This window comes from Xiphophorus maculatus, chromosome 23 (genome assembly GCF_002775205.1).
Source record: "Xiphophorus maculatus strain JP 163 A chromosome 23, X_maculatus-5.0-male, whole genome shotgun sequence".
Lineage (NCBI taxonomy): Eukaryota > Metazoa > Chordata > Actinopteri > Cyprinodontiformes > Poeciliidae > Xiphophorus > Xiphophorus maculatus.
In genome coordinates, this window is record NC_036465.1 from 7,983,099 (window position 1) to 7,998,128 (window position 15,030).

General features: G+C 35.5%; 1 protein-coding gene across 1 annotated transcript; it reads right to left on the minus strand.

The window, feature by feature from the left end:
* Positions 1-2,077: 2,077 nt before the first annotated feature.
* Positions 2,078-13,616, minus strand: LOC102224822 (pinopsin-like). Its single transcript, XM_005799563.2, has 4 exons — positions 13,224-13,616; positions 9,338-9,666; positions 4,506-4,739; positions 2,078-2,465 (listed from the first exon to the last, which is right to left on the minus strand). Exons 1-4 carry the CDS (start codon positions 13,594-13,596, stop codon positions 2,244-2,246), a joined length of 1,158 nt encoding a protein of 385 aa, XP_005799620.1. The 5' UTR covers positions 13,597-13,616; the 3' UTR covers positions 2,078-2,243.
* Positions 13,617-15,030: the final 1,414 nt, after the last annotated feature.

Sequence of the window (15,030 nt, forward strand, 5' to 3'; positions counted from 1 at the left end):
ACTTGTGGTTTGATTTGTCTGTCAATAACAAACAGGCCCACAGCATGACAGATCCTCAACCATTCTTGTTAACATTTGTTATTCAAGACGGATGAGGAGACAACTCACAGAGATTTATGTAGAAGGGTTCTTATTTTAGATTCCCATACGCAGCAGGATTATCCATCTGAAGGAGTTTCACTACTTCACCACAGCAACTTGGTTGTGGTAGCAAAAGTTGAGCTAAAGTGAAACATTTTAATGTAACACGGTTTCACTGCTGAATGCACTGAGAGCTGCATTCTCAGTTTGTGCAGCTGCGGTGTTGCTACAGGATGATTCAGTCTGGCTGGAGTTGTTGAGCTGGTTCTCCGTCTTTTCTTTTCGCCATAAAATTCTCTCCATATTACTAAAACAAATTAAAAATAATATTTCCCCCCGTTCTGATTTTGAAATGTACAAACAGTTTGAATAAGTTTGGTTGTAACATCTAAAGCAACAATTTTTTTTTCCAAACGTATATTTATTTTCTTTCCAGTCAAAAATAAAATGATGGTACTGATTGAATTGCAATGTACTCTTGCCATTTCCTACATTTATATGGCAATATATACACTTATTTGTATTTTTCTTTTAGGTGGATAATATTTGATGTAGATTAAATTAGATTTTATCATTTAACTATCATCAATTATTTTTAATACCTTGTTTTTTTGCAATAACAGCTGCATAAAATGTCTTTATCAGACAAAGAGTAGAAACCAAGCTGTGTGATAAACCTGCATCTCTGATCAGTGATAAAGTGAAAAAAAGAAACAAATGCATGTGCAAATGTTTGCAGTGTGCACTCTAAGTTTTCTGCACGTGTTTGTTTAATTATAGCAACACATGAACCTTAGGCAGATAGCTGGTGCTGAAGTCAGTGCTGATGAGTTCACAGCTTCCCCTGGTGGTTCGAAACTTTCTTAACTCCAAGCTCTACACCTTCAGAGAACAAACTAAATATTAAGCTTTGAAAATGTGTCAAACTCGAGGCCTGGGGACCAAATGTGGTTCACCGCAGCTTTTTATAAGGCCTCATAGGGATGCATAAATATAGACTTTAAGTTGTGTGGATATCATTTCTATCAATCAAAGCAAATCTGTTTTCATTGGTATTCTGCTAAATTACATCAACGTGAAACAATGTTCAGCATTATAGTACTTTTCAAATGCACGGATATCAATTTATTAATATTTTAACAATTTGTTAATGAGTTTTATCAATACATTTTGGCACAACCGGCCATTTGAGAACATGGGTTTGACACCCCTGACTTCATTAATCAACATTTATTTATTTACTTTTACTTTGTTGCTGTGAACCAGGATCATTTTGGTCCCGTTGTTGCCTCTAACTTTGATTCTCTTAATACTTTTCAAAATCAGCTGAAGACACATTTATTCAGACTGGCTTTTAATTAGTTTTATTTTGTTTTATGCTCCATGATTTCTGTTTTATCTCTCCTTCTGTGTTCTTATGTCTTATATTTTCTAAAGCATTTTGTGGTTTCGGACCTGTAAAGTGTGCTATATAAATAAAATGTGTTTATTTACTTACTTGAACAAACATCAAGACAGGCTATAAAAGGGATTAAACTACCCTCTTTTCGTTTGGGGTAATATTTATGTGAAGCAAAATGTATTTATGTAAGGTGAAATAAATATTTTTTAAAATAAGAAGCCAAAGTTTAATAGAAGGGAAGGTTGAAAAATTAATTTATATCTTCAGTTTCTTATAAGCGCTTCTTATGTAGCAATATCGTGGAGAAGCCTTTTGTTCTAGAGCAGTGGTTCCCAAAGTGTGGGGCGCGCCCCCTAGGGGAGGCGCAGTGCCATTGCAGGGGGGGCGCAGGAAGCGGTGTGGATAAATGAAAAAAAAAAAAAAACAGTTACACAAAAGTGTTTCACTGTAAAGATGGTTTGTACTGTGTTTTGTTGCACACTACAACAAAAGTGTGACATAAGCTTTAGTGGAGTTTGAAAACAAAATATGTAACAACTGAGCACAACTGTGTGTGCCCAGTTGATTTTTTTTTCTTTGTTGGGGGGGATTTTATTGGAATCCATAGGGGGGGCCCAGAAAATCTTTGGGAACCACTGTTCTAGAGAATCTTCAATGTAATAATGACCAGAAAATACATATAATATTTATAAATGTCTAAAAACAACCAAAATGAAAACCCAAAAGGAAGCGACCACTGACGGATGTGATTGTGAAGCTTTCATGGTGTGTAATGGACAAACAGGATGTTTCTGTCGCTGCGGCAGCTGCAGGGAGCGGCGGTTCTGCTGCAGAGGAACTGAGGCTGCGAAGGGCTGGAGGAGGCTGGTTTCCGACCATGAAAGGCATCCGACTGATGATTTCTTGGAGCTGGATGTTCCTCTCCATGAACAGAGTGTGGTTCCCCGCTGCACTTTATGAAGGCTACGAAGCACCTGTAAAACTGTTTGAAATACAGAATGAGCCTCAAACGTTAGAACATTTACCTCACAGATACTTTTCTTTTGTATACTAACTAGATTTCGTTATAAAGTAATATGCTAATTTATACTTTTTAAACCAGCACAGTTTGCCTTTATGCAGCCAGACTTTACACTGAAATCATGCAAAGTGGTCTTAATGAACAGCTTTTCAGCCTTTCTGCAGTTTTCTTTTTCACTCATTTTCTACTCTAAAACTTGGATCTGAAAGATGCATAATTCTTCAGTTGACCAGATTTTTCAGAAAAAAGTTTTGTAAAATACAATTATCACTCAAACTATGTTTCTATTGATATTTTTTAAATGATTCAGTCAAATTCTGCTTTTGTGATTAATTAATTAACTTAATTTGATTTAAAAAAAGGCTTTTGCTAAGTTGTCTGTTATGTATCAACACAATACTTAAGTTTAGGAGCCTTATAATGCCTGCATGATCAGTAGAGTTAATAAACAACAAAATATTACAGTAGAAATGATCAAGAACTTGACATCCTCAGTGAAGGTAGTTTTATTTATTTTGAATGACTATAATTAATAATTTTCCAAGCAGATGGAAACATTAAAAGGTAAGCTGATATAGTCTGGTATTATTGATAAAATGAAGATGTTTTCTATACCTGGCCTTGCAAAAGAATATTTTACTTTTCCACATTTAATCATATTAGAATCTGAGGAAAATTATACATGGTTTATGATTCTTTTATACAAAAAATATGTATATTTAAGCCATGTAGTCAGCATGCATTTAAATGTTTACCCTACATTAAAAATGCTACATGTAAAAATAACTTTCCACCTCAACACACTTAATCAATATCTATGTGCTCTGACCAGAGCAGACTGAAAGATGGACAGATTTTAACTCAGGATAAACTTGGAAGAAAACATTTCACAGACTACAAAAGACTGGGGTGAAGGTTTAGTGGGATAACAACCCTGAACATACAGCCAAAGCTACAACATAATGGTTCAGTCAAAGTCCAGATCTAAGTCCATTTCAGATTCTGCAGCGAGACATGAACATTGATGGTCAGGATTGCTCTCCATCCAATCCAACCGATCCTGAGTGTGTTTACAAACAAGAGTGGGTAAAGATGTCAGATTCAGATTTGCGGGTAGAAACATAAACCAAAAAACCTGCAGCTGTGATTTCAGCTAAAGGTAAATGGTTTGTTAGATTCTCATGCAGCATGTTTTAAAATAATTTCCCTTCTGGGTAACAACTATATACAACTTTGCTTTGGACTATCATAAAATCCCAATAAAATGCAACAACTCGTGTTTGTAGCTCTACAAATCTGAAAATTTTCAAAAGGTGTAGGAGCTTAGACAATAAGTTATAGTAGTTTTTTCTCTCTTTAAGCTGTTGTCATAAACTTGGTGATGCTTTTTGTTTTCTGTCTTGCCAGTGAGGTGAGTTATCTTATCATCATTTTAAAGTGGCAGCATTATGTAAAATTAACTTATTTTAGCTTTAAGTCACGTTATAATGTTATTCCCTCACTAAAAACATCCTGGAGTGTTGCTTTGATTCATTCATGCATGTTTGAGAAATCCTGTAATCTCCACGGCAACCATTTAGCTGGGTGGACCTAGCCCCGCCCTCAAGGCGCAGCTCCTCCTCCTCAGAGATTCTGAGCTCCTCCTCACAAGTCCCCCACTCAACTCCTTCAGACTAGCCAGCAGCAATTAGCGAACATCTGGTGGAACTGCACATCTCTGGAGCGCATTAGATGAGCTATTTCTCAGCACAACACTGGTAAAAAACATTATTAAAGTGTTCATAGAGGAGCCATGTTGTGATGACTTCCTGAAGGTGGGTTTCAGAGAGTTTTTAAAGAGACAGAGACCCAATTTCAAGTCATTGAAATAAGCTCATATAGCATTTTTATAACATAGTTACTTGATTGTGCAATAAAATGGGACAAAAATACAGAATACTGCCCCTTTAAAGTTTTCCTCTCCAGAAAAATCACTGTACTTCATTCTTCCTGAGGTCTCACCTGGTTGTTAAAGAACACGTAGATAATGGGGTTGACCACCGTGCTGAACTTGGCCAAGATGGACGGCACCACGCTGGCCAGGGGAGTGACCAGCCCTGACCGGCCGAAGGTGGCCATCAGCGCCGTGACTCCATAGGGCATCCAGCACACCATGTAGCAGGACACCATGGACAGCACCATGAGCAGAATGTGTTGCTCTCTGCGCTGCGCGGCCAGCAGGTTGACCTTACCCACCTGCAGCCCCGGATAACAGAGTCACAGACAGAGAAGGCAAAAATTATCGAATTTCATCATTTTAAAAGCATAATCTAATATTCCTCTAACAGGTACAAGCTGAAGTCATATGAGTTTGGTTTTTACGGAGTACCGAAAGGGACATAAAAGGGAGAAAATAGAAAATACATTCTCTCATGAGCATGAGATGGTATCTAGTTCGCACAATTTTGCATATGGTGCGCACCAAGATTATTGTAATTAATTTCATTAACTGAAATAAATAAAAATGGTAGTTAATGGGGAAAAATATAACTAACTGGAACTATGTTGCATGTTTAAATAAATAACTAAATTCTACTAAAATTAGAGAAGTAATACCCTTTATTTTTGTGTTTAAGTCTTATTTATTAGATTAATAAAATCTAATAAATAAACTCATGAATATATATATATTTTTCTGCACAAGCAGTTTCCGTCAGCTGTCGGGAAATTACGGCCTCCCAGAGGTCCACAAAATGGCCACAGCAATCGTTGGGAGAAAACTAAGGTCAGTTCTTGTTTGTTCATCAATAATTTAATATATTTTTAAAATATATTATATATATATATATAATATATATTATGTTGAGTATTCAATGTAAACATAATTTCAATAAAATACTTTGACCTTTTTGAATTCTCCACCTAAAAATGTACCATTTTAAGGAAAAACTAAAACGACTATAGCAAATAAAAACTGAACTGAAATGAAGCAATATTTAACTAAAAATAACCAGTAAAACTAGCAAACCCACTCTAAAAACATACTAAAACTAACTGAATTAGACATTAAAAAATCACAACCAAATAAAACTAAACTGTAATAAAAAAAATCCAAAACTATTATAACCTTTTGCGCATGATAAAGTTACATTTGTATATTTCCTTTTGTAGATTTTGACATTTCTTCTTGATTTTTCATTAACAATTTGTCGTTTGATTAATAATGTGCAAGTTTAAAGCCACCCATCTGAAGATTCTATTCATTTACTGCCATCTAGTGGTAGAGTGAAGAAAAACATCTTATTGGCATCTTTTGTTCAGAGCTTCTTGCAGCTTTCACTCTGGATTCCTGCAGAACAAAGGAAAGCTCAAAGGCTCAAAACAAATTAAGATGAATTTGTCTTCTAGTCAATATTTAAACCTAAACTCATTATAATGCTTCATCATCCAGCCATTGACTGGCCGCATCATACAGCTGTATCCGCCTTTTACATTCTTTTCAGAAATAATACATGGAATATATGTTTTTTTATACTGTAGAATGAATATGTTTTAGAAATAACTTTAGAGAAAGCTACTAAATAAAACATCTCCACCAAACCTCCTCGTTTCTGGGTTTTTCAGAAAGTGAGACATCCTTTCAAATATTTTGTTGAAATCAACTTTCAGGTCAATCAGCAGGAGGTTGGAGGAGAGCGGAGAGGAGGGAGGAATTAGTCAAAATGAGATCCCAACTGATTGCCTCTGCAATTTCTTGTAGAAATCAAATGTCTAGATGAATGAAAGGAGAGAAAACAGCACAGCCAATGATCCCTCATTCATAAAAATTAAATAGGTTTTTAGTTACTGTCAAGCTGAAAGCCAACAAGGATGTAAATGTTTAACTCTTGACGGCTGCACACATACATCAAGCTCTCCTCTTTTCAACATCTCGCTCTGACATCTTCTAATAATCAAATTGCAAATCCTGACAGAAGAAACAAAAAACCTGTGGATTGAAATATTGCCTGATTTTTAAAATGACACACTTATTATCATCCTTTTTCCAGGTCCAAGTGTTGAGATAAATTTGGTTTTCATCAGTCATACTTCCAGTTGTTATAGATATTTTGATTAGCAAGTTTAGGCCAGTAGCTGTTTTCTTGTAGTTGCGTCCTCACTTATAAAAATTAACACAGACGACTAACTTTAGACATTATGCTCTCTCATCTTTCTCATTTTTATGAATGGCTTGGAGAAATTACCCTCTTTATCACCAGTTTTTAGACACTCCATTGGACTAGAAGAAGTGAAGAAATATTTTGAAACTATTTTTTTTTTTGCTTACATTTATTTTTTAAGGAAGGTTTTTGGTACTTAGTGCAAAACCAGTTATTTTTTAAGAAAGAACAACTTTCTCCACTGAACAAATGCAGTCGAATTAAAGGTAGGGTTGTTCTGAATTTTCTTTAAGTGTGAGATTATGCTGATGCAATTAAAAAGCAGATTTTACTTTGAACAGATTTGCTGATTTTTGTAGCTCAGAGTAAAACTAATGGACATTTTATTGCTTTAGTTCATGGGAGTCAAACTCATTTTAATTTTGTCAAGATTATGAATGTTCTTAAAGGGCCAGTTTGTGCCAGAATGTATTGATGAAACCCATTAACAAACTGTTAGGATATTGACAAACAGCTGTGTCTGCATTAAAATTAGTATTTCTTAAAATTAAATAATACTGAACATATTTTGAAACTGATCAGTCCCTCCAGAATTTTGTGATTTTTTTTCAATCAAAATCACTGATTTGTGGAGCTAATTTAGAAATATTTGCTAGATATATTTTTTATATATTTTTACATTTGTATAACATTTGTAATATAATGACTTTTGTTTGCTAACGGGCTATTACTTGACATCAAATAAAGCCTAGGAAGCAGTGTAGACGAAGTAAGAAATACTGCCTCCTGCAGGTGGGAGTTAGCATCACATGAACACAACGTTTTTGACCAATTTGTTGGAACATTTTCAGTAAACTCACAATTAAGCATTATCAAAAAAAGGTGCAGGGATCTGATGATTTTCCATGGTAGTAAAATCTCAGAAAAACTAGAGAGACTAATGGTATTATACAGATTTGACACATGAATTTTCAAGGGTTTTTAATTCAGTGCTGATATTACAGATACAATTAAACTTTATATCTCAGATGTGATAATTCAAAAACACCAGTGTGAGTGCAATCCAAAGGTTGTGGTGGGGATTCTTGCTAGTTGTCTTTATTGGACTGAAACATCCTCATTCATCTGTTTCTAAAAAATGCTGCTGACTTAGTTCGCTTCTGATCATCAGGTGAAATTTTCAGGACCCCTTCTCTGCTCTGACTCCTCTGAGAGCACGGACTTTCAAAAAAAAAAAAAACATGCTTGTATAACGCTGGGTATCCAATGGTAACATGTAGCTCACAGGCTCTAAAAATACCTTCTGGGTGATTCATTCATAGCAGTAGTGGAAGCAAAGAGCTACTGGGAGCCTTTAATTACCAATTTAGATATGATTGACAGGTTTATAGGAAACTCAATAAAGGCTGGCTCGAGTTATGGGAATCTAAGTGGATCACTGCAAAGAGCAAAGCCGCAGCCCCTAAATAAAACCTACTCCTGCTGGATGAATTGATTCACAGATTGTAAACACACTCCAGCGGGTTCTGGGATGTTTTGGCTTGACAACGACGGTTCTGACAGCTCAAACTCAGACACACATTTCTGAATCCCAAAAGTACCCTGGCAGGAAAAAGCACCTGCAGAGCCCATGTCAGTGGAGCCTTTAGAGCTTTTAAGCTGAGTAGACGGACAACAACAAAAGCATTTTAACAAAATTATTCTCAAGAAAACTGCAGCACTGGTTTGTGCCATGTATGCTTTAGATGCATTTGCAAATTAGCATTTTTCAATTCAGGAAATTGTTAAAGGCTTTTAGGCCTTAATATAATATGCAATTATGCTGCTTACTGATATGCAGAAGGCATAATTGAAAAAGTTATGTTCAGACTATAATTAGGAAATGACATGTGAATGTAGAGAGTTGAAGTCTGCAACAAAACCCTGAGTGAAAGCTGCTCAAAGGTTTTCTATACACGACATCCCAGTTTTTCTGCAGAGCACCAGATGAAAAACTGAGCAGACTGGTGGTTTAAAGTGTTATTAATCTCTGCAGTAACACATGGCTGTATTCAATTCAATTAAATTTAATATGAAAAATATGTTTATGTGAGTGAGTGTGAAGTAACATATGAGACACCATGTTTTTAACTTGCAAACTGTTTTCACAAAATTCAACATATTCAGAAATTTCCATGTTTTTTTCTAGGAAATTTCTGAGATTAATCTCAATATTCCTGAGTCTTTTTAAAGTAAATTTTTGAGTTTTCAAACTCACAAATTTCCGTGTTTTTTCTAGGAGATTTCTCAAAGTAATCTAAACAATTCCGATTTTTTTTGTTGCATATTTTTGACTTTTTAAACTTAGACTTTTTAGTTTTACCTAGAAAATTTCTGAGATTAATTTCAGCTTGTTTTTTTCTAGCGGATTTTTGACTTTTCAAACTCAAAGATTTCCTTGTTTCATCTAGAAGATTTCTGAGAATAATCTCAAAACTTCTGAGGTTGTTTTTTTTTCAGCAGATTTCTTAGTTTTCAAGCTTAGACATTTTCCAGAATTTTTTTCCTAGAAAATTTCTGAGGTTAAATTTAAAATTTCTTGGGTGGAAATGTACTCCTCTTTTTTTCTTTCTCTCTACAACTGCCCTAATACTCCGTCATCTTACCCAAACTACTAGCCGTCACCATAAAAACCTTCACTACTTTTGCACTTACCCTCCTTATAGCAAACAGGATTCGTCCATAAGAGTAAACCATGAGCATCAGTGGCAGCAGCAAACAGAAGATGAAGAGACACAGCACGTAGGATACGCTGGTGGGTGAGCGCAGGTGCCACTGGACAGAGCAAGTGGTTCCGGGACCTTCGGGACCATAGCTGCTCCAACCCAGGAAGGGCGGCAGCGTCCAGAGGAGCGAGTAGAACCAGGTGCCTCCGATGAAGAGCCAGGCCTTCCTGAAGTCTGAGACGTCCACCTTAGAGGAACGCAGCACAGTGTTGTAGCGCTCATAGGAAAGGACTGACAGGGACACCAGGGACACAATGCCTTATGGAGAGAGGAAGAGGGGAAATATAATCATCAAAGGCAGCATATTTATTATTTTAGTGCACAAATCACATATAATATTATAACTCATCATTTTGGTATACATATATCTTAAACTTTTCTAAAAAATATATGTATTTTTTACATATTTGTTGAAACTGTCACCACATCATGACAGTATGTTATCAGATAATCTCCCCCTCTTGCTGTATGCTACGCTGCTGTTAGTATAGCCTGTCGTGAATGCTAAGGCTAGTTAGCATGGCCACCCATGACGGCAGATAAACGATTTTTCTGTAATAGTAAAATGTTTTTCCACCATTAGTACATTTATGAGATTGATTGACACCGCTAAGCCCCTCCTCCTGGCTCTGATTGGCTGTTTTTGTTCAGGACAACGCAAGAGCCGTGCATTTCTTCAGACGTTAATAGTATCTCAGAGAGGAGGTGGAGGAGATTGACCTTTCCACAGATTATCTGTTTCATATTGTCACACCATGGACACAGTTTTACAAATATGTAAAAAAAACAAAACAAAAACTAATTTCTTTTAAATAAAATTTACATACTGCACCTTTAATGGGAAGCTTTAAATCTTCCAACAAATTCACTACGATGTTAGATGGTGAATCTCAAAGTTCATTCAGACAAATAGAAAAAAAGAAAAAAGAAAATGTTTGAGGTGCCAGGACAACAAATCATCTCTCAAAAATGAAAATGGCTGCCTGACTTAACTTGGCAAAGATCTGCATGATCCGCAAGACCTCAGTGATTTCTTCTTCTCATGTAAATGAGAGGAAAATTAATCCAAACAGATAAACAAATCTATGGCAGACCGTTTGACTGAGTTGCAATGTGATAATACATGACTAAAATGGTGCAACTTTAAAAGAGCCATAAAAATTAAGTGGTTCAACGCGGCTCTCACATTGCTCAGGTTTTTCACTTATCACTTTTACAGCTTGGCCTCATCTTTATTTAATGAGCCATTCTGGTTTTTTGCAATTAAGATTTATTTTAAATATATAATTTTTAATTATAACTATATCCTGACAGGTTGAAATCTGAAACTTTCTTTTTTTTCCATGAGAGTATTGTTATACGCTTGGATAAACGGACGAAGGTCAGTTCATGAAATAGTTTTTTAATGTCTCAATCAATATAAAATTCCCTGGCTTGATCATAATTTGAAAGTGTTCAGTGGGTTTATTGCCAGAAACTCAATTATCTGCTTCATTTTTCACTATTTAAAGACTTTAATAGAAACTAATGTCAGCTTGATGGAATGTAAGTTTCAATAATGTCTTTATATAATTATAGAATCATTTAAAGGTGAGATCACAGTGATATTTTACAACTGATGAGTTTTTTCCAGTCATGCTGTATAAATCTCTCTCCACATCTGTTATTGAGTGTCTTCCTTACGATTTCTGGAGATATACAGAAGGTAACCCTTGGCTGAATTTTTTTCTATTTATTATTATTATTATTATTATTTTAGTTTTTACAATACACAAACACACATTTTGCATTTTGTTGTTGCTTTCATCTCAATTTCCCTCAGAAATCAGTAAATATGTCTAAATGACATTCTTTAATCTGTTATTTGTGATATTAAAGTTTACTTAAATATTACAGTTATTTTGTTGTTATTTTAATACAACTTGTAATTTCTAAATATTGAAAAAAAATATATATTTCAGAATCAGATCTGACTCCAGAGGAATTTAACTGGGAGGAGCCACAGTGAACAAGTTTTTTTATTTAATATAAATACAGAAACATTTGTGTAACCCTTCAAATAAGAGAAAAAAGGCTTGAAAAAATCCAGTTGTGTAATTAATGTAAATAATGTGTTTTACTGAAATAAATAAACTTTTTATTAAAAATGTTCTAATTTATATTAAATATGACTTTATTTGTTTATTCTTCATTGAAGTTATCTGTATTGAATAGAGTATCCAGATTTTTTTACTCAAGTAAGAGTAGCAATAGTTGATAATATTATTCAAGAAAGTTTTACAGTGCAATAAAATCACGCATGAAAGTAACATGAATGGAGGTCATGTTGCATTCAAAGGCGGCTCGGAAGAACAAGTTATGACATGTTAACAAAGAAAATGTGAGGGAACTGAGAGTAAAGATCCAGGAGGTTTGGGAGGCCCTACTCTATCAAATCCAGATGAATAATAGAAATAATAGATAATAGAATCCAGATGAATAATAGAAAGTTGGCCACTCCAAGGTCAAAACAAAACAAACAGCTTCCAGTCCAGGGCAGGCGCCCAGACATGACTAACAATGTGTTGTCCATTGTGACAAACTTCATCAGGATTAAGACAATTGTCTTACAAACAGCTGCAGAATGTAAGTGTTACAAAAATATGTTTCATAATTTCATAATTATGAAAACTGTCGAGACAGATAATCTGTGAAAACAATTACGCTCCTCCAACTCCTCCCAGTGCAAAAATGCACATCCTGCTCAAAAACAGCCAATCAGAGCCAGGAAGAGGGTCTTAGCGCTGTCGATCAACCTCGTGTACACGCTGTTCAACGTGGTAATGGTTGAGACGCAACTAATCATTACAGGAAAACAGTCGTTGGTGAACATGCTAACTAGCCTTAGCATTCATGGCAGGCGAAGTATAATTTATAAAAAGGAGTATGAGGAAGTGTGTTTATCGTTTAGTGGTGGAAACGAAATAATTTTGATAGGTAATATTTAATGCCCTCAAAATTTAGTTTTTAAAGTGTAAAATTGATGGTAATTCTTTAGTTGGGAACTTTTTAATAATAGTTAAACATTTAGCAAACAAGTCCAGCAATGCCAAACAACAATAACAACATAACTCACCAAAAAGATAATAATTTAATATTATGGAATTATGGAATTAAATGATAACACTTATTACCCTCAATATTTTGCTTTTATAGTGTAAAATTGGTGATAATTCTGTAGTTAGGAACTTTTTACTAACTAAAAGTTAAACTTTTAGAAAAGTTTAACTTTTCTAAAAGTTTAACTTTTAGAAAACAAACATAGCAATATCAAACAACAGTAACAACATATTACTCACCAAAAAGGAAATTATTTAATACCAACATGGAATTAAATGATAGGTAACATTTAATACCCTCAAAATTTAGTTTTTGAAGTGTAAAACTGGTGATAATTCTTTAGTTGGGGACTGTTTAGTAACCAAACATATCAATGCCAAACAACAACATAATTCACCAAAAGGTATCACTTAATACCCCCCAAAATTTATTTTTAACGTGCAAAATTGATGATAATTCTTTGGTTAGGAAGTTTTTTTAAATAGTTAAGCGTTAAGTAAACAAACCTAACAATATATAACAATATATCACTCACAAAAAAGGAAATTATTTAAAACCAACAAGGAATTAAATGACAGTAACATTCCTTAAAATGTCGTTTTTAAAGTATAAAATTGATGGTAACTTTTTTAGTCAGGAGCTTCTTAATAATAGTTAAACATTTAGCAAACAAACCTAGCAATGTCAAACAACAACAATAACAACATACAACTCACCAAAAAGGGAATTGGCGAACCCGTACCACTTACAGCCGAACTCTCCAATGAGCCACCTACCGCGCAGACTCGCGGCGAAGCTGAACGGCGTCCCGAAGACGCACACCAGAACGTCGCTCAGGCTGATGTTGAGCAGGATGAGGTTGATCGGTGTCCACAGGCAGCGGAACCTTGCGAAGACCAGCAGCGTCAGAGAGTTGTTGAGGATCCCGGCCACCAGAATGAAGCCGAGGCACACCGCCACCGCCGTGTGGCCGCTCCGGCTCAGCCCATCGCGGCTCTGGGGCGTCGTGGAGTCGCGCAGGGTCGCGTCGCTGCTTAGGCTTGAGCTGTTTGTGGTGCTTAAATTAGAGCCGTGCAAGTAGAGGACCATAGCAGGTGGAGAGGAGGTCAACAGGCAGAAGGAAAGTCTTGCACAGCGGCTCCAGACGCTGCAGGCTGGTGTAAGAGAGTTGAATATGACCAGAGCACTTCTTTATACCTGCACTCCTGAAATGCAAAAACACCCCCACCCCTTTTATTCTGCTGGGCACAAACACCGGTATTTTCCTTCTTCCTTTGAACCCTTTCATTTACTAGTTCAGGCCATTTTGATCACAACAGCTTGCATGAATACATCCCCCCAAATTGATGCCTTTCCAACTGGAAATGTGTTGCCTTTCAACAGGACGTGCTTATGTGAGTTAAAATTGCCTCCTCACAGCAAGTTCCATTGGTTTATTTTTTGCGTTTTCATGGCAGATGTGGGTCAGGTTCAGTGAATGTCCAAAATAAGCTTTCAATTTCAAAGTTAAAGCGGAGCCATTTACTCCTGCTGCGCCACATTGGAAATACAAAGTTTGTTGCCTGATTTGTGCTAAGTTGTGCATTTCTTTTTTAGCTTTCTGTGCCAGACTGTGTTTAGCTGAATGAAGCAGATTCAATTCACAGCAAATGATTCAGTTCTTTACAATTAGACTAACTCACATGTGTTTTTTTTTCCTTCTTCAAGTCTTTTCTCAGTGGTGGAAAACTACAAATGAGACTTGCTGAAGTGCATTTTTTATGTTTGGACAAACAAATGAAGTGTTTGAGTTGCCAATGAATGGGCTTGCATTGAAAAGAAGAGGAAATAGAGAAAACTCTAATGACATTTAAGAAACAGTCTTGCATTTTATTTGTTCTCTTTTAAAAATTAGGGTCAAAACACAAGCAGACCTTTTGGTTTCGGTTTTCAACCTCGAGCCTTGTTAGTGGACACTGTTTCCTCTACTGCGCCATTTTTAACTTCATTAGTGGACCATTCAACCTTCAGGTCTTCCTCTTGAGGTGTTCAGGTGACTCCTGCAACCTTTGGGTCACTTTCTGGAGCTGTCAGTCAGTCCTGCTACCTCCAGGCTGCCCACTAGGATTATACTCATTTTCTGATTGGCTGCTGGTCAAATTCATCAAGTTGTTTTGCTCCTAAAGCTTTCAAACACTGCTGCAAAAAAACATCAGAACTGTGAATAAAAATAAAACTTGACGTGATTTATATAGGATATTGCATTATTTCCTACAACCACAAGAGAGAATTATGATTAAAATTTGTATTAACTGGTAATAAAGTCATAATATATTATCTCATAATAATAAATTATGCCACAGAACTCTGTCATCTAAAATCAGAAGGTATGAGGCAGCATTCATGCTTAGTGAATGTAATAATGAATGAATAATGAATAAAAAACATTTTAAAAGTTGATGTTTCTTTACGTATTTAGTATTAATAATGCTAAAGTTAATGCTTTAAAGCATGCTCTACACATCAAACCTGACATTAGGGTAA